A 23765-nucleotide genomic window follows, 5' to 3' on the forward strand; every position below is an offset into this window, starting at 1 on the left:
GAAATACACATTATTTTTAATAGGTGACTGGGTCAAAGTTCCACAACATGTCATTGTTCAACAGCAATGAGCAACCACTCATTAACGCCAGACAGCGCGGGCTGAACCGAAACGAGCGCCTTGTCCCGAAAACACGACGGTGCCACAGTGGGAAACGGTGCCTTTGGGCTCCTCCTGAGCCCCACAGAACCCACAGCGCTGCTCCTGCTGAGCTCCCGAGGCCGTGGGCTGCATCTGGTCCTGCCTGGAGGGGAACGAAGGGCAACTGAGGTGTTTTCCTGGATTCAGTGGTGATGTGAGAAGGAAAGCAGTGTGCAATCCGTGCTGCTCCCCGTGCAAATGGAGAGATGCTTTTTGCTGCATGAGGACTGGCGTGCGTGGAACCACTGTGTCCCCATGGAGCAGCATGAGGGAACGGGTGCTGAGCAGAGCACTGGCCAAAATGGGGACTGCACTGAGCCTTCCCAAGCACAAGGCTTCAAAACCAGTTCTCCTTCCTTACCCCCGTGGATAAGCAGGATCTTGCACTCCTGCAGCGCTCTGCAAAGCAGCTGACCGATCTCTCCTTCCCGGGACGTGGCTTTGGTTGGACTCAGTGATCTTTGAGGTCTTTTCCAGCCGCAACGATTCCGTGATTAGTGGGGAAAAAATGAATAATTTCCACTTTGCACCTTGAGCTTCAGGGAGGCAGCACCCAAGGGAACAGAGCAAGGCCAAAGGCAGAATCACATTGGGTATTTCTGACCCTTCATACTCCATCTGGAGCTCTGCACCCCGACCCCCCCTTTGCAGAGGGACCACCACAGATATCACACTGCCAAAGACCAAAGCAGTGTTGGCATGGAGCAGCACAGGGGACACGAAAAGTCCACGGGAACACATCCTGCCCATACAGAAACACTTTGCCAGGAATAACCACGCTCAGCAGAACCGTTATCACACCAATCTCCCGCACCATGACTAATGATACAGCTGCAGAGCAGTGATTAGATGAAAAGAACCATTTTACAAACCAGCTTCAAAGTCATCACCGACGCCCGTGTTGCAAAGCAGCGCCTTTCAGCCCCAGGGAGATCCCCCCGTCCGAGCAGACGGAGCTGCACACTCCCACATACATGTGCTGAGATCTCCTGGTACTGCTGTGGGATGGGTGGCTCTGTGTTTGGTGGCCGTGGGGAAACAGAGGGCACAGCGTGGCCACGAGCTCCAATGCAGCTTTGTCCTCCTTCGCGGCATGCATCAGGGCTTCCCATCCACGGAAGTGGGGATTTCCCCCAGCTGGCACGTGGAGAGCCAAGCGGGTATCCCGAACACATGCGCTGCTGACAAAATTGGGTTTTGCTGCTCCTTTTGCTCTCAGTGAGGTGCACGTGGGGAGAGGCTTCAAAGAGGCGGAGTGGTGAGAAATGAGGCGGACGGGACGGGACCGTGTGTGCATCAGACTTGGGGAAAACCTCTAAAAATGAATGAATAATCCCTCCCAGGCAAAGTTTTCTGTGTTTTGGTGATGAGACCGTCGGGGTTGTAACAGCAAGAACAAGTTCTTCCTATACATCTGACCAAGCAGAGCAGCTGGCAGTGGGGAATGAAAGCCTTTCACGCCGTTAAAGCATACACCATGAAAACAAATGCACGTTAAAAAAATAAAAAACACCTTAAAAGGCTCTTAATTTTCATAAAGTTCATATAAAAACCAGTCTGTGCCTCTGGTACGCATCATACAGTACCGCTCGGCACAGCAGCTAGGCATGGATGCTACAAAACACTGAATAATCTCGTTAAAAAAATAATAGAAAACATAAAGGCGTCATCACCTTTTGGCACTCAAAACTGGCATAGAAAAACACAGGAGATGGTGTTTGTTTGAGCTCTTTAAAGCCAGGCGGGTTTTGCTGGCGCCCTGGTGATGCCCGTTTATTTGAGCAGCACGCGATGCTCCCCGCGCGCGATGTGCGAGGAGAACTCGTAGCGGTCGTGGCTGCGGTACCCGCAGACGTTGCACTCGAAGGGGTCGCGGAAGCCGTGGCAGCCCATGTGGATGGTGAACATCACGTAATCCAAGAACAGCACCCGGCAGTGGTCGCAGCGGTACGCGCCGATGGCCTCCCCGTCCTTGTTGATGACCTTGAAGGCGTCGCGCGGGCACATGGCCGGCGGTTTGATGATGTCGTAGGGCCGGGGGAAATCCTTCAGGGCTGGCAGGCCGTTGCGGGGCACGGGGAGCACCGGACCCTGCGGGAAGGGGGGGTTGGGCCGCTCCTCGTGGTTGCTGTCCGTGTCCGTGGAGTCGTGGCCGCTGTTGTTGGGGGACAAGGCGTGCTCCCGCAGCGGGACGTGGCTCTTCTCATCGCTGCCGTTGGGGACGTCGGCACGGGGCAGAGCCATGGGGTACAGCGTGCTGATGACGGGGACCATCTCGGGGGTGGGAGCCGGGGGGGTCTGCACCAAAGGGCGCAGGGCTTCGGCCCCCAGGAAGGAGATGGCGTTGTTGATGGCCTGGTCCATCATGCGGCCCTGCACGATGTCGCCTTCCTTCTCGTACACGAAGGATGAGCTGTAATTGACGTCAAAGCTGTGCCGCTTCTCACCTGCGAGAGAGGAGGTGTCTCGTTAGCAGGGGGCGAAAGCGGTGTGGAAGCTCTGTGATGCTTCTCCGGAGGGCTGCAGTCTCTGGGAAGCAAAGGGGAATGAAAAATCTGCTGCAGAAATGGGGAACGTCGAGCACGGGTTCCTGCTGGCCTTTTAAAGACCGGGCCTGGGAACGAAACTCTAATGGAGGAGGTGGTGGAGATCAGATCAGCGCCAGCACTGTCAGGCTGTTCTGGGATCTAAGGGAGAGAACATCCTCGAGAAAATATTCCGTGCGTTAATTTCCATCATTTTTTTCCTAGAAAAAGTTAACATCATCGATAAAAATTGTTGTAAAAGAGCCAATAAAGAACCCAAATACTCCATTTTTTGCACCAAGACTTCAACCCTCCATTCTTGCCCTGCCCCCTTTCTCATACCTACACCAGCGGAGATTGAATGCAGCCCACGTTACTCCGCTCCCACCCAGCAGTCACTCCTTACATGTCGTTAGACACGAGCGTGTTGTTAAGGCAATTAAACCCATTTCCTCCATTACCTTCTGACAATCACAGCCTGCCCTGCTGTCTTTGACCTCAACAGAGGTTTCCAGGCATCCAACAGTTATCTATCTATGTGTACACAGAACGTGTCTGTAGAAGCCAATGAAAAGAGGAGCAAGGAGTGTCCCAGTCTGGTGTGATGGAGCTTTGTGAGCTCTTGGGTTGGCAGACAGAGGGGATTGGAGTGTGGCCCCAGTCCTGCCCTGGGCTCCAGGAGGGGCCATGGGCTGCGTGGGCAGCACACAGGGCTTCTGCACCAGGTGCAAGGAGGGGAGAAAACTGCACCCAGAAGAGCTCGAGTCACTTTTTGATGAGTATCTAGAAATAACTAACCGAATTCTGCGGTTACGTGAAACAGAATCATTCACTCAACAGCAACAAAAAAATAAAAAGGACGAAGTGCTTCATGTGCAACCGGCTTTCAAGCATCAGATCCACTAAATCTCTTAGTTACAGTAACTGGAGAAGTGCAGATGTTTATCAGTCACCTGTCAACACCATGACTCAATGTATATGAAACTCTTCAGGTTTCACTGCAGAAAACCAGGAGCTCACGTTTCTCTTATAAAACACTCAGAAAGGTTAAAGAACCACAAGGGTAACTGCTTCCAGCCCTCACCCAACTTGTGATCCATCTTCACACAGAAGGCAACAAAGTGATATAGCACATTGGTGTGACTCATAGAGCAGTTCTGGGCAAGCGAGATGTGAAAAAAAGTGAAAGAAAAAAAAAACACGTGTAGCAAAAGCAAAAATACATCGAACTCCCTACAGATTTGGAGAGAAAACTGAGGGCAAAGATGCAGGAAGAGGGAAGGGAGCGCGTGGTGATGGCACAGGTCATGCTGTGCCCAACGCTGGGATGTTTTGTCTTTGCGGGAGGAAAACTGAACGGATTATTCTGAGCAAAGCTGCCACAGGAAGCATCGCAAAGTCGTTGCAAATGGCCAAATTAAATACTGAATGCATGGGACTCTTTGTTGGTTTACAAAGCAGCCGGCGGGGAGCTGAGCATCCCCATCAGAATTCACACTTGAGCCGTAGCGGATGACACGTCTGCTGTGCTGCTGTGCTGCTGTGCTGCTGTGCTGCTGTGCTGCTGTGCTGCTGTGCTTGCTCTAAAACACATCGGTTCCTGCAATGTGATGAGGTGTGGACACTGGGAGCGGGGAGGGCAGCAGCTTCCCGCCCCGCTAAGCAGGGCAGCCCACTTCTCATCAGCCCTGTGCACAGGGGTGGGGGGTGATGAAGCGTTGGAGCAGCGCTGCACCTCCACCACCATGAGAAATGTCTGAGCCAGAGGTCTCAGGGAAAGGCTGGTTTTGCAAAGGAGGAAGCAGAGGTCTATGAGCAGATGGTGGGAACTGGCAGAAGCGCATCAGCTGCACTGCTGGTGTTGACTTGGGTCAACTTTAGGTGCGGCTCCGTGCCAAAGAAAAGTGGAAATCTACAGCAAATTGTGACACGCAGGATGATAAAACTTCCATTAAACCCTTCTTCTTTTGCAGCTCAAGGAAAGGCTGAGGACAACGTCTTTGCAAAAGCCTTTGAATGAAGGAGGGCACAGTGCAGAGAACATGCTCTGCTGCCCATCTCCTCATTTGAGGCTCCTATTTGTGCCACGGGAGATGAGAAAGCAAAAACATCAGAGCAGACGAGATTCCTCACGCTTATATGGACCACAGCAGAGACCCCAAGTCATAAGAAAGGGTTTTTTCCTCCCAGTCAATACGATGTGGTGCCAGCCCAAACCAAAACAAGGGCCCATTCCACCCAAGATGCTTGCAGAACAAATCAGCAGGATGCTCCATGCTGTAATTGGGCTCAGTGACCCCTATGGAGCCCTCGCAGCTCGGGATGCTCTACGAGTGGCTGCAGCAGCCGTGCGCAATGCAGTGCATGCAGACTGAACTGATAGCAGTGGTGAAACACGACAGGCTGGAGCTGAACTCAGCATCAGAAAAAGGAAGCTGAAGGTTTTCAAAAACATTTGCATTAATGTTTTGAATCACAGCGTGACATCTGAGGTCCGACTCCCAGCCAGCAGACTCAGCACTGAGTACCCAAAGGAGCTCAGACAACGTGAACTGGAGCCGCTTCACCTCTGTGCTAAAAGGTGACATGTAAAATGCATATTGAGAGGTTTGAATTAACATGAGCAGTCTTCATGTATGCTGAAAGCCCAGTGCTAACCCTGACCCTATCCCTGACCTTAACCCTGACCCTGACCCTAACCCTGACCTTAACCCCGACCCTAACCTTACCCATCCATAGCCATAGAGCTCCTAAGTCAGCTCTCTGTTTAGGACACGAGAATTGCATCTTCCTTTCCCAAAATTAAATGAAATTAACGACATGAGACAGCCAAGAGGATCACTGACACAACCTGCCAGACCTGCATTCAGGATCCCAGGGTGCAAGCCTGATCATATAGAATTAAATGCAAAGAGAATGCTATGGAAACATCCTGCAGCTGAAGTGACCACAAGAAAGGGCTCAATATTTTTTTACTCATGTTGAAGTTCAGCAGATGACTAACAAAGACCTAATGCTTTTCCATCTCTTGCCCTCATCCTGCATGTGCATGCAGCAAGAATCCCAGAAAGAGTGCTTCCAACAGCACCAACTTCGCTGCTCTCCTGGAAAGAACCCAGCAGAGAACATTTGAAACGCACGGATACAGAGCACAGCACACAGGAGCTCGTGAGATAGAAACTGCTGCGCACGGAGGTACAAACACAACAGCAGCAGTTCTGAGCATCTATAGAACAGATCCTTTTAAACCCAACATCTACAGCAAATTGCTCAGCCCACGTGAGAAAACGGCTGCTGCTTTATGTCTACCCCCTTCTGTTGGGCTGTGAGCTTGGAGAGGAGACTGGCAGAGCGCAGAGGACCTCCCTATAGGCTGCTGCCCACCTCTGCAGTTCACACAAGAAGGTTTCTGTTCTTACCAATGAATTTCTGAGGCATGGAGCTTTTTCTCTTCGCCACGTTGCTCGCCAGCCTGTCCAGCACCAGGGCTCTCTCGGTCCCCATCTCAGCCTTGATGTGCCTTGCCTCCACGTTGGCTGGGTTGGAAAAGGCGAAAAGAAGAAAAAAGACAAAACGAAAATGGGTGAAAAGGGAAAAAAAAAAAAAAAAAAAAAAAAAAAAAGGAAGAAGTGAATGGTTTAATGTCCGGAGTTTGCCCCACTCGTTAGGAGGAAACAGTTTGGAGGTCTGTTGTTAAGGGGGGTCGTTGCTTTCTCGGTCGCTGCTGCTCTCTGTGCGGTGGGCACCGCTGCGGTCAGCGGGAGCAGCGCTGAGCACAGAGCTGTGCAAAAGCGATGCAAAGGGAAGCGTGAGCCCGGCGGGCTGGACGGGAGGCTGCAGAGCATCACAGTGCTGGAGTCGGAGCTCTGTTGGCCTTTTTGCTTTGAGTAAGAGCCGCAGACACCTGCAGTCCCAGCCGAGGCTCCCACCCAGCGCTCAGCCCCACTGCACTGCTCCAGAGATCACTCACAGATCACTCACTGGGCGCCTCCTCACCAAGGGCCAAGAAGCTGCAGAGCTCTGCAGCGTCCCACTGAGCTCACACAACCCGCCTCGATCCCTCACAGCCCATCTTTTCAAGCATCATCACTGCTCCAACTCTTCTTTCCATCAGCTCATTGAGAATGCTCTCTCCTTCGCACACCTGAAAGCATTTGGTGTTTGAAAGCCAATTCAAACCTCCCAGATCTGTCAGAGAAGTGCACACGTGCACTAGGATCCCTCCCTTGAGCCTGGACCACGGGACGCCCCTGGACCACAATCCCTGGACCGTGGGAGGTCCCTGGACCAGTCCTTGGACCATGGGACGTCCTGAGGATCCTCCTATTCCCCAGAGCTCTCCTCCAGTGCCCACTGCTTCAGGGAAACAGCTGCACAGCAACAGAGCGGGGTCAGCCACGCTGCCACCTCATCTCACAACTACCCAACTAATAACAAGTGTAACTGCTGCAGCTTCACCCCAAAAACCAACCAGTATCGGTGGTGCTGCTTTGCTATTAAAGGAGCACGGAGGGCTGCAGCGTCGGGGACCACAGCAGTGACAGCTGGATGCCTTTTCAGAGCTGGTGTCTTCCTTTTGGGGTTTGCTGCCTAAGAAGGATGGGGAAGGGCAATTTGCTTTCCCAAGGCAATACCAAAGTAGGAATACTGGCTCCTGGTGGAGGACAGGGATACCTGAAATATATGGAGCATCACCTACATGAGAGAGAAGCAGCACCAGGGAGCGGTGATATAAACACTGCTGTCACCTCGGTCCTGCTAAGTGCAGTTCTATTCAGTGCCAGGCTTAAATTACAGTTTGCTCAGCTCAAGGCACGAAGGTGCACTATCACCCTTCCATAGCTCTGCATGCAGCGCTTCCCTACAGACCTCCCAGCCCCTCCTCACGTGTTTATTGTGACTGCAGTCGGTATCAGATGGGTTTCGGGCAGCACAAAGCATGACTCACCAAACCTCAGCCAGAACGGGTCGGTGATGTTTGTGCAGCTCCTGGCTCACGCACGCTGCTGCCAGCTCCTGCGATGAGTCAGGACAGCCGGGGCAGCAGCACCTCGTGGGGTTTTTAATTCTGGAACTTCTGCTCCACAAACTGTCTGATCCCTTCTGAGCACTTCGTGTTACCTTCAGATAACAGCAGCTCACGCTCCGAGCTTCCCCAGCCCAGTCAGCTTCTACAGCGATTCAGTCGTGATGACAAGCCATTAATAACCATTACTTTTTTAAAGAAAATCCACAACTGCCATGAGCAAAGCCATGCTAACACCTGCTGCCTCTCCACTGGCTTTTCTTGAGTAGTTTTTTCCTTTCTAGTTCCCCCTTTCCTCAATTCTTATCTTTACCATCTCTTGCACTACTAAAGCTTGGATTTCCCATCCCCAGAATCTCTCTGTTCCTCCTGGTGAGCTCAGAGCAGCTCCTGCCATCTCTCCCACCAGCCCTGACACACAGCAGGGCATCAGTGCCCACCTGTCCTCTCAGTTATGTGCCACTGGGGGAACCCCAATGAGTGCCCCCCGTTTAGGGGGCAGTGAGCAGCTCCCTGCAAAGGCAACAGTGACCTTTGCCAGTGGGCATTTCTTCCTAAAGAAATAAATAACCTCTGTTTATGGGGCATGAAACCGTCATCAGCATCTTCACAGATGCTGTAGGGAAACAGGATCTGCTCCCATGGTGCATCGCTCCTCCCATAGCACTGCACTCCCTTCCCCAACCCAACCCAACGGTTTCACCCACCTCTGTGTCACCCCCAAGCACTCCAGGAACAATGTCTGTATTTAGGAAGCACTCCCTCTCAGAATTCTCTAAAGACTTCTCAAAGAAGGAGAGAAGTCACCAGATCCATCTCACCCATCTCCTCCTGCCATGACCCTCCCCATCTCATGCCCATACCCAGCAGGAGATCCTACTCTGTACTCCGACCCCAATTTGAAGAACTCATTATCTAATTATAACACGTACCTCAACATAAATTTCAGGTTTGACTGGCAGAAAGGACTGAGTGCTTTGCTCAGTTACACTGAGAGCTGAACAGTCATAAGGAAACCCCAAACCCCTGAAGCACTCAGCCTGTTTCAGAACATGGTACAGGGACACCCTACAAGCCGAGTGGTCCAACAGCACAGCCGGAAAACTGAAGTATCTCTACAGATGCTGCAAGAACCTCTGCAAACACATCTCCCCACCAGCTCTGGTCGCTGTGCAGAGCACGGACAGCAGCACCTCTCCCATACCTCGCTGTTTCCATAGCGTGGTTTCTCTCGCCCCATAAACGAGAGTGTCATTTTTAGAACGTGTGGGCATTGTATTCAAAACCCTCAAGCACAAAGCCGAGCTCGAATTAGAGGCATTGCTTCCTGCCACTTCTCAGTGTGGTCACTAAATAATGGAGAGTGGAGACGAGGCGGGTTATTGTGCAATGAGAACATCGCGACCAGAGATCGTTATCAGGGCCCGAGCAACGCTGCTGCATGAAGCTGCTCTTCAGAGGTGTTTCCATGCTGCTGGGCCAGGAACGTGCAAACCTCGTGTTAAAAAGCAAGCAGGATGGGAACGGCACTGCTGGTGCCTCGCGGTGCTTCGGTTATATGGGCAGTGGCACACAGAGATGGCTCCGTGTGGAAGGGTGGAAAGGACTGCAGGAAAAGGGGCTGAAATCCAAAGCAAAGGGAGTAACGGGAAAAGGGTCAGGAGTCTGAAAGCGATGTTAAAAATGAGCACAAAGTGCTCCTCTTTGGGAGGGAAAAAATAAATCAGAAGCATCAACCAACCCGCCAAGGTCCCCCTCCGCTCCGCGACGCCGACAGCAGAAAACTGAATGCAAAGAAAACACCTCGGCAAGACAGGAGTTCCTGTTTTTCATCACTCACTGCTCCACGAGAAACACTGCCATGTGTTTTCGGGAGGGCTGAGAGAGCACAGCCACGTCGTGTGCTGGAAACTCACGTTTCCTCTGCGACCACTTTGAGGCGCGCGGCGCTGCGCTGCAGGCTGTGGATAAGTGACGTGTTGCTATTCTGAAATGAATGTGAGCCATGAGAATGGTGTAAAAGCAGAGATGTAGGGTGGTATCATGTTTTCCATTTTCCCGCGGTGGACACCTCGGGGCGATTGCCATCGTGACAGTGTGTACTGTAACACAAAACCACAGTCACAATGTGCACAAGTTCTCATGAAAACCAAAACTTGCTGACGCTCACACAGCCAGCGCCTTTTTCTGATGCTGTAAAGCAACGATTGCTTGCTGGAAAGAAGGAGCTCCACGAGCACCATTCAACCACTGCTTCTTCAGGGTGGTTTCTCAGTGCATGACACACAGACCCTCCCTGCACAGGGTAAGGATCCTTGTTGCATGGAGTTATCACCAGATTGCTGAGGGTTATTTGGGCATGGCTTGGGTTCTGTGAGTTCTGCTGCACAGCAGCATCACTGAGCACAGCTTTTGGGTTATCACGAGACAGCCTTCGTTAACACTGCCGTCTCTCTAAACGTGTCACCTACAGAAACGCTGCCTGGAAGGTGTTTTAGTTGTATTCAGGGCCACTGTGAGATAAAAAAAGTGATTCCAAGGAAAGCGTTCTGCTGCTGGCTGCCCAGGGGAGCGCTGAACCAGACCCTCCTGGGAGACACTGCACCCCCTGAATCACTGGAAGCCATTGGAGCAAAACCATGAGCTAACAGCTCACCAGACGCCCTGTTTGTAAACACCAGAATGATGCACAAAAAGAGAGAACAGAGCCCTGCCACGCGAGGCACTCACCCGGCTCACAGCCGCCGGTGCTCTGCAGGTACGTGCGGCACCGCTCCTTGTGCTCCTCCAGAGAGCTCCTCTGCTTGTAGCTCCGGCCACAGAACTCACACTTGTAGGGCTTCTCCACTGTGAAATGGAGGGGAGAGTTAAATATCTGCAGGAACACCCGCCCATCCTGGCGCTCAGGCGTACTGCTGCTGGCAGCCTAATATTCGGCGCATGGAGAATGCTTCACATTTCTGTTGGGATTATGAGCATGGAAACTGCCACAAAATCGGGGTTACTGGGGTTATATTACATCCCTAAGCTCCCTAAAGCCTGACCTGAGCTGGCAGCTCCTCTCAGCATCTCCTCCCCTGGCAGAATGGTACCGTGCTGCCATGTCCCACCTGCCCGGCATTGCTCCGTCAGCACTGGGTTCTTTAAGGATTTCATGAAAGTGATGAAAATGAGACCAAAACAAAATCATTTGTGGGTTCAGTTCATCTCCAAACAACCTTATCAGAAAGCACATTGTGTTCCTAGTTCGCTTTCTTTATGCTGTTTAATTAGCCAGCCCTCAAACTCTGGCCTCGGTAAGCACCAGTTGTGTTGGGAGCACGATGTGCTGTGGGGGTACGATCACAACAACTGCTCTGGCCCTTGGCCAGACCCACCTCATTCACTCACATCAGGTAAATCTCAATTTTAGCTTTGGTTCTTTGTGAGGTTTGTTTTTTTTCTTTTCTATGCAGCACTGTGCGGAGATAATATCTATCATTTAGAACATCTGCTTTCTTTCTGGGCCCCCTTATAAGACAGGAAATCAAAGAGCAGCATGGTCTGGCTCTTAAAGAATTGGAGGAACTCATCCATTTCTACCCAGCCTGTTACTCGCATCACCTCAGCTCTGTGCCTCCGTTTCTCCCACCTGTGCAATGGACACAACGCCCTACGCCAAACTCGAGGGATTGCACCGCACTTGTGGAGCAGGTTAAGAAGTTCAGATGAAAGGCACTACCCAGCACCGAGGTGCTACCAGCACCAACGCTGCCTTTGGTTCTGCTCCTACAGGTGTTCGAGCACATCCAGGGCACAGTCAAGTCCCAGGATGACCCCACCAGCTTCCAATGGGTCCCATTGAGTCTCATTGGGTTCCATTGGGTCCCATTGAGTCTCATTGGGTTCCACCAAGACCTACCAAGTCCTCTTGAGTCTCATTAGGTTCCATTGGGTCCCACAAAGCCCCCTGGGGTCTCACTGGGTCCCACTGGATCTCACTGGGTTCCATTAAGTCCCACCAAGTTCCATTGGGTTCCATTGGGTCTCTCCAAGCCCCATTGAGTCTCATGGGATTCTGTTGGGTCCCGTTGAGTCCCATTGGGTCCCACACGGTTCCATTGGGTCCCGTTGGGTCCCATGGACATGGCACAGAGCAGTCACTGCTCTTTGCCAGCTCCTCAGAACCAATTCAGTCGCGCAAACTTTGCTGACTATTTTCTGCACGTCGTGTCCCGGTGACACACATCTGAAACACACGAAGTGCCTTTGAAGTCACTTACCAGAATGTGTCCTTAAGTGACCCGTTAGCGCATCCCTCCTCTGGCAGGCATAACTGCAAAGATGACATTTAAAAGGTTTTTCCCCTGTATGTAGCTTAATGTGGCGGAGGAGGTTACCCTTCTGAGTAAAGGAAGCTCCGCACTGATTACACTGGAATGGCCGCTCACCTTAAAATGACATACAAAAAAGGACATTTAATGGTTATGTGGGTATCACGCCATCCTCACACCCTTTCCTTTTTGGAAGGGGAAAGAATGAGATCAATTTCTGTATACAGAAACACACAGCCCTTCCGTTGGCTTCAGTGGGAGTAGGGTGCAGCTCTGGTGTCAGAGCTTCTCATAACACACATATGGAAACCACTGCACAGGTTTTCCATGGGAAGGAGTGGTCTGGAGGAGGCTGATTCCAACAAGCTAGCAACTTTTAGAAAGAAAAAAAAAAGTCCTGTCTTACAGCTCAAAACCGAAGATGCTCGTTGCTTTGTTGCGCAAGAATGGCACAAAGAAAAACACAGCACACAGACTGAAAATGGCAGCACAGAAACCATCTAACCCGTGTGTTGGGGCTGAAATACTGAAATGACATAGTGCCTTTCATCCAAAATCCTTAACATGCCTCACCAATACGCTGCTGTGACATGGAGTCCCAATAGGGCAAAGTGGGTAAAGTGAGGCACAGAAACGTGAGCGATTTGCCAGAGACCCCTGTGGGATGGAACCAGGAAAGCCCAAACTCAGCATCCTCTCTGCATCCCAGACTGTTATCCTTTCAGTATTTAGGTCTTGAAGAAGAAGGTGGGATATTTACCGGTGTGGCTACGTTTATGAACCATCAAGACATTGAGGCTGATGCAGGCTAAGCCACAGATATCGCAGGTCATCTTCCCACTCGCTGGCCTGGCGTTGTCATAGGAGCCCAGGTGTCTTTCCAGCTTAATGCCTTCGTATTCGTTGTATTCTCTGGGGTAGCTGTAAGGTATTTCGGATTCTTCCGGGTTTTCCATGCGCTCAGAATTTAAAGCATTCTCCTCTCTGTCACTGTATTCACTTTTCACTTTAACATCATCTGCAGGCAAAACAGAGCACAAAAGTGGGGGAAAAAATGATCATCTCAGATAAAATACTCACCAAAAATTACATAAACTTCTATCAGTCATCTCCCCGAGAGTTTTGCTTAACCTCACCAAGATAAAGAAATGCAGTCAGACAAATGCCCGTGTGCCGTGTGCCCTCAGTGAGATAAGCCCTGTTGTTACCTTTGGTGGATTATTTCCTTCTGCAGATGATAAAAGCAGTGCAAGCCCCACATGTGCACTCACAGGGTGCTGCTCTTCAGGATGCAAAGGGAAGCACCGGTTTGCACAACCCAGAATAACCCACAGAAATTAATGCCACGGGCTGTTTCTGTGAGCTGGGAATAGAGAACCGCATTGGAAACGTCCTGCGGCTCTTCCAGCACGGCCAAAAACTGCATCTGCTCTGCCAAGACCTCCAGTGATCTCAGGGTAAACACTCTGACCGACTAATTCTAATCAATTGATTCTAAGCAATTAATCCCAAGCAATTCATTCTAATCTTCACTTGCCACTGCAGCGTTAATCCAAAGATCTCCAAGATTTTGAGAAGCATCTGACAAGCTCCACGCCAACTCATGGCAAGAGCAGAGCAGAACACACAGCTAAGGGTTTGCTAGCAGTGCTCCACGTATGAGCAAATGGGTCTCACAACACCAACTGCTGATGATGCCCAAATTTCCTCTCCCTCTCCACCGCAGCATCACAGCTCGTGTCACAACCCTTCCCAATTGATGGGGCAGCCTTTGTCCTGCTTAACACTGACTGTTCTGTCCTGGTTGTGGCTGAGCCTTGAGTTCTGCCTCAAGTTGGGTGAAGGGAAGTGTCAGGAGATGAAATATATCGAGTCCTGTTGGAAAGCATTGCTCTCGTGGCTGCCTGCTGCTCTGCTGAGCGGAGGGTTGGGCAGCCAGCATGGGGCTGAATCACTGATCCCTTCTCCAAGTGCAGAACTTGGGCTGCTGAGTGTATTAGCTCTGGTTCTGAGTAATAAACCACATCAAATGCTGAGAACAAACAGCAGTGGCAGTGAAAATGAGGTGGTGACATAAAAGCAGCGCTGAGAAATAAAAACCTGGCAATGAATACTTCCATGAAATCAACGTTTTCAGCTGTATTTTGGTGACAGCCGCTCCTCCAGCCTTGGTGTTGGTGCCATGCCCGGGTGACTGGGACGAAGATGGGGGGAACAGATGGCTGAGAGCTGTGTTATCCCATGCAGGAATTCAAGCGGAGAGGAGAACATCCCTCGGTGTGCTCCCCGGGATGATGGCATCCACTGCCCTTCTCCATCACAGGGAAGCCCACCCTGGAGCTGCTCTGCTCCCAGTGGCCCACACAGCTCACAGGGGTTTGCTGGAAGGTTCCATGCAGGTCCATGGGTCCATCCACGTCACTTCTCATCAGCCCTCCTTCAGAACCAGCCCTGCTCCCCAAACCATCTCTGACCTGTAGGGATGGTTTTGCTCTCAGAACTTTGGCAGTCAGTTCCTGCACCACCTCCATCCACTGAGCAACAACGGCCATCATCAGAACCTCTCAACAGAACCTCTTTCCCAAAACCAAAAAGCTGCATTTCCCCCTTGACGGCGGCGGTTCCAAACCCATCAGGGCTGCAGCAGGGAGGGCACAGCAGCTGCACCTCGGTGCCACTTTCTGACACGATTTCAATTCCCACTTTCTACTCAACGTCTCACCTTCCGCCTGCACTGACAGCAATGGCTTCCAGGGGGGGGGGGACGAGCTGCAAGCTTCACATGAGAGGGGCTCTCTGCTGTTTTCTACTGTTTCTCACTGCAGTTCACAGCTTCTCACCCTCCCAGAGCCATGGCAGCATCCTTGAAGCGCAGCACAAGGGCTGAGCACTGCTGAGTGCCCAAAGGAGCATCCCACGCTTTCACCTCTGCATTTCCACATTGCACTCTGACTGCTTGCCATGCATTACTGCCATGTGGAGCAGAGGGTTGCACTCAATCCACGCATTACTCCTTTATAGAGCAGAGGGATGTGCTCAATCCATGCATTACTGCCTTATGGAGCCGAGGGATGCGTTCAATCCATGCATTACTCCATTATGGAGCACACGGATGCATCTGAGCCACACTTTACTGCCTTATGGAGCACGGCTCACCCCATCTGCAGGGCTATCCCAGTGCCATGCTTCGGTCCCATGTGGGTGCCTGAAGAACCTCAATTGAAACTGTCCCCCTCCAGCTGCTGAGAGCACAGAGCACTGAGGCTTTGATCAAAATCAGAAACATTACAAGCATTGGAATTTTTCCACCCTCACACCATCATCTGCAGTCAGACCGACCCCGACCTGGGAGAGGGCAGAGATAAAGAGGAAAGCTCCAATACAAGATGAGGAAGAGTGCGGTCAGCCCAGACTGAACCACAGGGCTGGGGGGGGGGTCTGACACAGCCTCAGCCCTTCTCCAGCCCCAACGTTGTCTCCATGCACCACCAGAGGCACAGCAAGTGCTGTGAGATCGGGAGAAGGGTGCGACATCCCACCCACACACCCCATCGCGATGGGATCAGGAGTTTCTAGGCTGGTCCCTCTTAAGCAAGAGGAAGGCAAGAGCGAGCAGAAAGGGGCGAGGAACCGAGGGAAAACAACAGCTGCCCCCAGCAATAACAGAGCTGGGTTGTTATCTCAGGAGAGCTGCAGCCAGAACGACGCTCAGCTCAGGGCAGCGCGGGGCAGAGAGCAGCGGCACGCAGCAAAGCAAAAGCAGGAGGGCTGAGCGTGGGGTTTCGCTTCCTGGGGAGGTGGCTGTGAGATGAAAGACAGGCTCCAGAGTAATATTTTTGTTTCACCTGAAACACTGTAAAAACAATGGGTGCTGGAAAAAATCCAACGCGAAGCGGCGGTGGCGGCTGCAGAGTGAGTCACTGTGTGAGCAGCGCTGTGTGCGTCCATCCAGCAGCCAGCAGCACCAACAGCGGGGACAAACCAGGGCTGCACCAGAGGGGAAGGCTCAGAAGGACCCCCCCCCATGCACACACCCCCCCCATCATTAGACTTAATGCAGCATCAAATATAGAAAAAAAAGATGTGCGGGGTTCGCGCCACTGTGGAGCAAAGTTTGGCCTTGGCACAGCAAGAAGCACGAGGTGGAGCACCAGGAGCCACCAAAGGAGCAGCACTGGGGGTGACACCACTGCTGTGACACCACCGCTGTGACACCTCCACACGTGCAAAAAGTCCACGGGGGAACAAAGGAACTCAATCACGATGATGTGGCACTTTAACGGTGCCGCTGATTTGCTGCGCCGATCGGGAGATAATGAGCGCCTCGTGGTGCAGATGTTCCCTCAGATTATAGGGAAAAGAAATAAAAGAGGAAAAAGGGAAAAGCGCTTCTCGGCTGCCGCTTCCTAAGTATCCAATTAAACAAATTGTGGAAGCAGATAAATAGTTTGCCGGGTGCTGACAGCTGCGGATGGGATTGGGAGCAGGGCGCAGGATGCTGCTGCTGTGTGTATAAAGGGGATGTGCTTCTATCACAGGGATTAATTAACCTATGGTTCATCCCCAAAACAGCTGCACAGATACATGGCCGTGCAGGGGCGGTCCCTTCCTGGACCCGCATTCCTTTTGGGACTCCCCAAAGTCACACCGTGTCCATGTCCCTCTGCTTGTAGAGGGATGCAGGGGGAGGAGGGACACTGCTCATCACTTTCTGACCATTTGGAGGTGCTACTTCATTAATAGCCACGTCCTTTTGTTGTCAAAGCACCATATGGCTTACGTTGTTGTATGATTATTACAGGAATAACACATTTTTTAGAAGTTGAACAATGCATGTTATCTCAGAGGTGATGTGGGTTGAACCCGAACTCACTCACAGCCCTTTAAAGCTCTTTGTTCAGGCATAGAGGGGAGGGGGGGGGGGTTAATTAGGAGCTTGCGTTCCTATGTCTCCAATTTCCTAACCTGTATTTCCCATCACCAACTTTCTGCCAACCCATAAAGCATTTCCACAGCACTTTCCTCCTGAGAGACATTGACATGAGATGGATGGAACTGCTGATAAAGGAGAAGTGAGACCCCGCAGAGCCCCATTCCCCACCGCTCCTCCAGTGCGTTGTCCCCCTACAAACAATTCCAGTTCCTGGGTCCCTCTGCTCTGCACAGGGCGGTGGGTGGGACTGCAGCTCATCCACCCCAGAGCAGATTTCACCTGAATGCCAACAGCAAAACATTTCTCCCCCCTTTAATTTCGAGAAGCCCAAAATTAAGGGGCACTCTGACAGAGCTGTGGGTGTCCCTGCCCAGAGCAGGGAGCGAGCCGGGTGGCCCCATGGGTCCCTGCCCACTCAGACCGTGCCGGTTCTCTATGAACAACAGGGGACGGATCTGAAACGGACACCGAAGAGAAATAATCTTCAAGGAGATGGGGAGAAGAGCACACAATCCATCACAGCACCGAAAGCATCTCACCAACCAACCCCACACCGCCGCCATCGAGGGGGGAACCCAGCAGGAGGAGCGAACGCCCCGCTCTGCCCCACACCTGCCCCAGTCCCAGGGCAGCCGACGCCTTCTGCTCCCGGCAGAATTCCCACCCGGCGCAGGGCTGACAGCAGCGCGGTGCCTCCCCGCTCCGTGCCCCCGCGCAGAGCCCCGCAGGGCTGCACAGCAGCGCTGATGCCGCGAGATAACCCCGGGCGCAGCGCTCGGAGATGGAACGCGCTGATAAAACGCGGCGCTTCCTCCCCGGGCTGATAAGTGCGTGCGCTCAGGGCTCGGTGGGAGCTCAGTGCAGTCCCCCCGTGTCCCTCATCAGCCCCGCAGCCACCACGAGGCTTGGTTTTGGAAGCACGGAAGTGAGCTGACATCCGTACGCCCCAAAAGTTTCAGCCTCGGATGGGGGAATTGAGGCACAAAGCAACCAAACCCTTGGGTTTGGGTCCTCGGGGGGACCCTTGGGTTTGGTCCCCCAGGAAGCAACGCCTTTTCTTTCCACCTGATTTTTAAACTAAAGGGCTCTTCAGCTCTGCGGTGCACGGAGGAATGAGGGACAGGGAGCACTCCCCCACTTCTGCCCCAGCACCCTCTGAGCAGACACAGGAAGCGAGCGCTGCTCGTAGGGCTGCAGCGAGCGCACACGTGTGCACCGCAGCGCAGCTTCCATCCCCTCGAGGCAAAAGAAGGGCTTTTTTTTTTTTTTTTTAATTGTTTTGTGTTTCTTTTTTTTTCTTTTTTTTTTTCTTTTTGAATTTTTATGTGCACGTTTTCCATCACGCTTTGAATTACCCCATCACTGCAACCTCCTGCCTGCAGCTGCTGGAGCCTTTCCGCAGGGCTGGGTTGCGCTGTGTTGGCCGCACGGCATCCCACCTCCAGCAGCTGCAGTGCAGAACAAACACAGCCCGTGTGCTCAGCAGCACCAGAAGGGTTTGAAGCAACCCTGCCCCTGCTTGGGGTGAGCATCGAGGAGGGGAAAGCAGAGCCGTGGTTGGATATGAGGAGAAAACTTCTCCAAAATGTCAGATGCTGCAATGGGTGCCCAGGGAGTCACTGCAGCTGGAGGTGCTCACACACCTCACAACGTTGAGATGTGCTACTATGGCACGCGGCCCAGTGGGGAGGTACTGCTGGTAGGTGGGCAGTTGGATGGGATGATCTTGGAGGACTTCTCCAGCCTCAGTGATGCTAAGATTCTGTGGTTCTATGAAACAGTGGTGGGGTGGACGAATGGTTGGCAATGCTTTACGTGCTGTGGGCTCTGAAGGCAACATTAAATGAACTCCGGGTGTAGGAAAGGCTCAAACTTTTCACGTTCAATAGTTAAAAACATGAAATGTCTCTTTTTAGGGTCAGTGGAGCAGAACCCACCGGCCCAGACACTGTAGTACACACAGCTTCAATAACAGAGAAGTTGGAAACCCAAACATTTTGTTGCGGCCCAACACGAAGCCATTGAATCACAGAACCATAGAATGGTTGGGGTTGGAAAGGACCTCGAGACCACCAAGTTCCATCCCCTGCCATGGGAAGGGCTGCCAACCTCTAGATCAGACTGACAAGGAGCCTGGAATACCTCCAGGGATGGGGCACCCATTGAATATCCCAAACCAAGAGCCCTGCAGCAATCCCTAATTCGTGTGATACAAACACTCCACGTCAGAACAACGAACCACAGCCACAGCGTGTTGCTGTGCTGGCATCACCCCCAGCCCCCACTGCCTCTCATGTCTGCCCCCAGGACACGCACAGCACATCTATCCCAGGCAGGAATGTTGGTAGTGCTGCAGGTTCAGGCCATGAGCTTCTGGTTCAAGGGAGAAACTCGAGGTCCCTCTCCCTGTGTGCACGCAGGATGAAAGCACAACAATTTCTCCATCCAAGAGCCGGCAGGACTGCTCCGAGTCCAGGAGCTGTTTGTTTTCTATTACACCCAACACATCCTTCTTCATCACACCCACGACGCACAGAAAGCAAGGGACACCCACCACTGCGTGCCATCCCCCCTGTACCTCCTGCTTCTCCATTGGACTGGCTGTGCTCCTTCAGCTCCTCTGCATTATCCGTGCCCTCCACCTCCTGCCCTTTGCTCAGGTCGCACTCCTCCAGAACCTCCTGTCCCTCTGGAAAAAGGAAATTGGGAAAAGAAATGACGATTTCTGCTGCGCTGTTTCCAAGCCCCAACCCCCTGCATTGCTCTCGGTGCTCTTATTGCTGCACCCACTGCAATTCCATGGAGTGAATTTGTCGCCCAGAAATTGCACACAGATTCCCAGACACAGTGGGAAGCAAATCTTTAATAAATCAAATCATTTCAATATGCAGGGAACATTAGTGGTCAGACAGCAAGAGCAACGATGCCCTCATCCTCACAATCCCCTGCATACAGAAGGGAGGTTTCTGGGGCTGTACCTGCGGCCTTGGGCTGCTCCTGGGGATTGCTGAGATCCATGCTGCTCTGTGAATCTGCAAAAGACACAGAAAACAGCTCTGAGCTGCTCCAGATTTGTAGAGCTGCTCACAGTACGGCTGTTAATCTGAGAGCTCCGTCTTCTTCACTGGAAGCAAAACTGAAAAAGCGAAACTCAAATAATTACCTAATGATCATCACATTTCAGCATACAGGCTTTTTCATATGCCCCGGATGAGAGGTTCTGTATTTCTTGCTTTCAATACAATCTGCAGCTCAGAAGCAACTCGCCCTCTCCACTGCTCACCCCCCTGCGCCCCGCAAGCGCTGACACCGATGGAGCAGAAAGCACCAGGAGGTGCCACAGCCCCTCTTCCACAGCCAAGCACAGACCCTGCAGCCCTTATGAGATCTGTTGGCGCTGACACGAGTCCAGTTCCCATCTGGGAGCTGTGATGGGGATCCCGTGGGATGCTGGAGCCAGCAGAGCCCTGCAGCTGCAGGCTGGCTTCCAGGCTTCACCCTCCTCACAGTGTCACAGCTTTCTGCTTCCTTCCTCCTTCCTTTCCTCTCTCTTTTTCCTCTTTTTTTTTTAACAGATCTGAACATCTTTTCTCCGCTTTGCACATAACCCAGGAGCAGCACCAGGAGGGACAAAGCCCTTTCCTGGTGGTTAGGTAACAGCTCAGCCAGGAGGTGTCAACTGCAGCCCATTATTATCTATCTGTGCCACCACCACACGTGGAACATTTCTGTGGTCTCCACAACGTCTGTCTAAAGCTCTGTTAACTCTGTGTAGAGAAATGGAGTATTCAGACAGGGCTGCCCAGAGATGCGTGAGTGGATGAGCCCAACTAGGAAAGCAAAAGGAGATCCGTCCAGCACAGCTCTTCAACATTTGGCTCCACTGCAGCCCTAAAGATGGGCACCCTGTACCCATTTCTCAGCAGTGGGTCTCAGAGCTGTGCTGGATGAGGGGTTGGGTTGGATTTGGTGATCATAGTGGTCTTTTCCAGCCTGAGTGGTTCTGTTCTATGATTCTGTGCTGCACACCGTTCCCACTACCCTTAATGAGCTCTCACCAAAGAGCAGGGAGAAAAGGAGAGGCGCTGAGGATGGGTGTTGCAGTGACCCAAACCATCAGCAGCCCGAGCTCCTGGGGCTGTGGACAAGCTGTGAAGTGTTGCCAGCTATGAAATATCTCCTGTGATTAAATCAGACCTCCCGTCCTTGGAGGACAAGCTTTGCATGGAGCCTCTCTTCCTAGAGACATAAATTCTGCCTTAACTTCTGTCATAAGAGAGGTCACAGGACTGGGTAACAAGAAGTTCAAACATTCACTCGATCTGCATAAGAAATACCCAATTACCTCATATTTAAAGCTTCTAATTTGCCTTTGTTTCATTTTACCATAGCAGGAAGTATGAAGCACAGAGAGGCAAATGGGCCCGACTGTACCCAGAGCACCGACACGGAAACATCAGCCAGTGCACAGCACACAGAATAAAGCTCTCCCTGCTATGGATTCTGACAAATAATACAGGCACCTCATTAAACAAATCCTCACAGCTCTGAAAATAATGAATGTTTAGGCAAGAGGGTCAAACCCCCGTTATTCCGTGCTGATTGATCTGGATGATGGCGCTGCTTTAACGACCTGCTGTGACCAGCAGGACACAGCCAGCCCTATGGGAGCACGGAGTGGCTGCATCTCAGCAGCACGACCACCGTGCGTGGGCCCCCTGCACTCTGCTCAGCACTGAGACCACCTCTGTGTACTGATTTCTGTGAAACCATCACAAATCCCAGCCCACGGGCACTGCTGGGCAGCACAGCCCTTCTCAAGGGGCCTGAGTACAAAACGCCACACAGCATCTCCTCTCTGTGCAGAAGTAGCCCAGTCCTTGCATCACTTCGAGGCTCAGCATCCACTCATCCCTCCTCCCCCGTTGTATATTCACCTGAAGGAGCTCCCTGTAGGCTTAGCAGCATCTCAGTATTAAACCCCCGGTGTCAATATTTAATCTCAGATCTCTTTCCCAACTCAGATACTCCAACCCTAACCCTTCAGGGCGCTGAACACACGCGCCACAACCCCCAGTCCTGCACGAACACAGCGCTTCTCCCCAGCATTCCAAAAACACGAGGTGGGAACTCACTCACAGAGCACTTCTGTCCTGGCAGAGAGGGGTCCGAGAGCCACCGGGCGGGCAGCGGGCACAGGGAGGACACCGGGTGCCGTGGCTGCAGCCGAGCACAGAGCTCTGTTACGAAGCAGAAGTAACGTTCCTGTGCCCTGAGAGCCGTCCTCTCCCGTGTGCCGCGCCAGGAGGCGAAGCGAGCACGAATATTCAAATCGGTCGTTAGAGGAGCGGTGAGGCACCGCGGTGCGCAGCCACGTCAGTGCCCCATCCCGCAGCCCGGCCCGGCCATAGGAGCAACAGAAGGGTCTGCCTGGATTTTAGCTGAAAAAAGCACTTTGGGCCACGGGATTGGGTACGGCTGGAGCCGTGGTGGCCTTACCTCTGTGCTTGCCGAGTGAGAGCCGCACCATTGCCTTCTCACTTCTCGACCCGACAGCGCTGCAGAGCTGACGTCCTTTTACATCCCTTCTGCCACCAGCCCTCTGAGCACAGCACGGAGCAGACACAGCCCCTTCCTCCTCTCGGCCTCTCCCAAAAGGCCCAACACACCAACAGAAAGCAGCCCAGCCCGACCCCAGCCACGCACAGAGCGAAGCCGTGCAGCCCCTCGTGCTCCTCGCCGATTTCCCACTGACCTCAGCAGCGCTCGGAACCCATGGAAACAGAGCTGCTCAGCACTTATCGCACCCGGAGGTAAAGCTGTTTAACGCTGCCTTCTACACCGATTCCATCCCTGAATATGACCTCAGCCCCACGGGCTGCTCCTCCACCCCACCTACAGCCCCAAACCCGAAGGGCTGTTTCCACGTTAACTCCTAAACGCGCCAAAACAGGAAGGCGAAGCGACTTCTTCAGCAACTGCAGCTACCAGAGGGAGGAAACGAAGCCACGGAGAGCAGAACTGCTGCTGAGATACGGTGACAGCCCTCAGGCAGTCCCAGCTAAGTCAGATTGTGTGCGAGATATTACTGCAACGCAAACACGCATTTTAGAACCCAAAGGACACGGATGCTTTCCAATAGAAAACTGCGTCTAACTCAAAGTAACCAAACCCTCGAGTTATTAACACACAGAGGAAGCCGGGCTGAAGGCTCCCAGCAGGACTCAGACTGCAGCCTCTCACCAAGGAATCGGGGCAGCACGGGGTGAGCCCGGCTCTGATGGGGGCACTTTGTGGAGCCGTTTTCCAGCTTGTTAAAAGAAAAGCCAGAACGATCTGTTTTCCTTCATAAAGGAAGCAAAGTGCTGCAGCCCGACATTTATGCACACTTAGGGCTTTTGCTGCTCCTGAAAGGGAGGCTTTACAGGAGGAAGGAGAGCAGCCCGCCCGCTCCTTCCTTAACGCACAGAGTGTGAAGGCGCACGCGGAGGGTGCTGAGCCCAACTGCATCGGGATGCTGCTGAAATCGGAGGGGGAGAAATGAAGGCAACCCCCCGCCGCCGCCGCAGCGCATCTCGCGGTTCGGTTCCCCCGCAGCCCTGAGCGGCACCGGAGCTCCAACGCTGCGGGGTCGGCGCTGCGCGGCCGTTCCTCACCTGCGCGATCCGAGCGCTCCGCTCCGCGGCCCCGCGTTCCTCCGCATCCGGAGGGAGGGGAACGGAACGGAGAGCGGCGGAACGGAGCGGGGGAGGAGGGCTGTGACCCCGCCGGCACCGGGGGCTGCGGGTACCTGGCGGACATGGGGCAAGGGCAGAGGTGAGCCGAGG

At 52.7% G+C, this 23765-nt stretch overlaps 2 protein-coding genes across 9 annotated transcripts in view; one reads left to right on the forward strand and one right to left on the reverse strand.

Annotated features, from left to right (window-relative positions):
- On the reverse strand, positions 1 to 23655 carry IKZF3 (IKAROS family zinc finger 3). Of its 7 annotated transcripts, none has more exons than XM_085211288.1 (8): positions 23595 to 23654; positions 19917 to 19970; positions 19517 to 19627; positions 12766 to 13023; positions 11955 to 12122; positions 10423 to 10539; positions 6086 to 6202; positions 1 to 2588 (listed from the first exon to the last, which is right to left on the reverse strand). In XM_085211288.1, exons 2-8 carry the CDS (start codon positions 19954 to 19956, stop codon positions 1915 to 1917), a joined length of 1485 nt encoding a protein of 494 aa, XP_085067414.1. In that variant the 5' UTR covers positions 19957 to 19970; positions 23595 to 23654; the 3' UTR covers positions 1 to 1914. The 7 variants fall into 7 exon arrangements, with proteins under 7 accessions (XP_085067414.1, XP_085067416.1, XP_085067415.1 ...); XM_085211290.1 differs by lacking the exon at positions 23595 to 23654 and adding an exon at positions 22694 to 22837; XM_085211289.1 differs by lacking the exon at positions 23595 to 23654 and adding an exon at positions 22438 to 22568.
- ZPBP2 (zona pellucida binding protein 2) overlaps positions 23100 to 23765 on the forward strand; it is an 8258-nt gene continuing 7592 nt past the window's right edge. For both annotated transcript variants that reach the window (XM_019623424.2, XM_085211299.1), the window contains exon 1: positions 23100 to 23754. The gene's annotated coding sequence lies outside the window, so the exon portion shown is untranslated. The remainder of the gene's footprint in view (positions 23755 to 23765) is intronic.

This window comes from Meleagris gallopavo, chromosome 29, assembly GCF_905368555.1.
Source record: "Meleagris gallopavo chromosome 29, MGAL_WU_HG_1.1, whole genome shotgun sequence".
Lineage (NCBI taxonomy): Eukaryota > Metazoa > Chordata > Aves > Galliformes > Phasianidae > Meleagris > Meleagris gallopavo.

What these genes read in the sequence shown, in the direction of transcription:
- IKZF3 (XM_085211289.1), bottom strand. Translation starts at nt 22,468, where the DNA reads ATGGTGCGGCTCTCACTCGGCAAGCACAGAG. An exon ending in GGAGCAGCCCAAGGCCGCAG is followed by an intron (nt 19,628 to 19,916) that starts GTACAGCCCCAG and finishes TCCTTTTTCCAG; the next exon opens with AGGGACAGGAGGTTCTGGAG. An exon ending in CACCGGCGGCTGTGAGCCGG is followed by an intron (nt 6,203 to 10,422) that starts GTGAGTGCCTCG and finishes TTTCCAACCCAG; the next exon opens with CCAACGTGGAGGCAAGGCAC.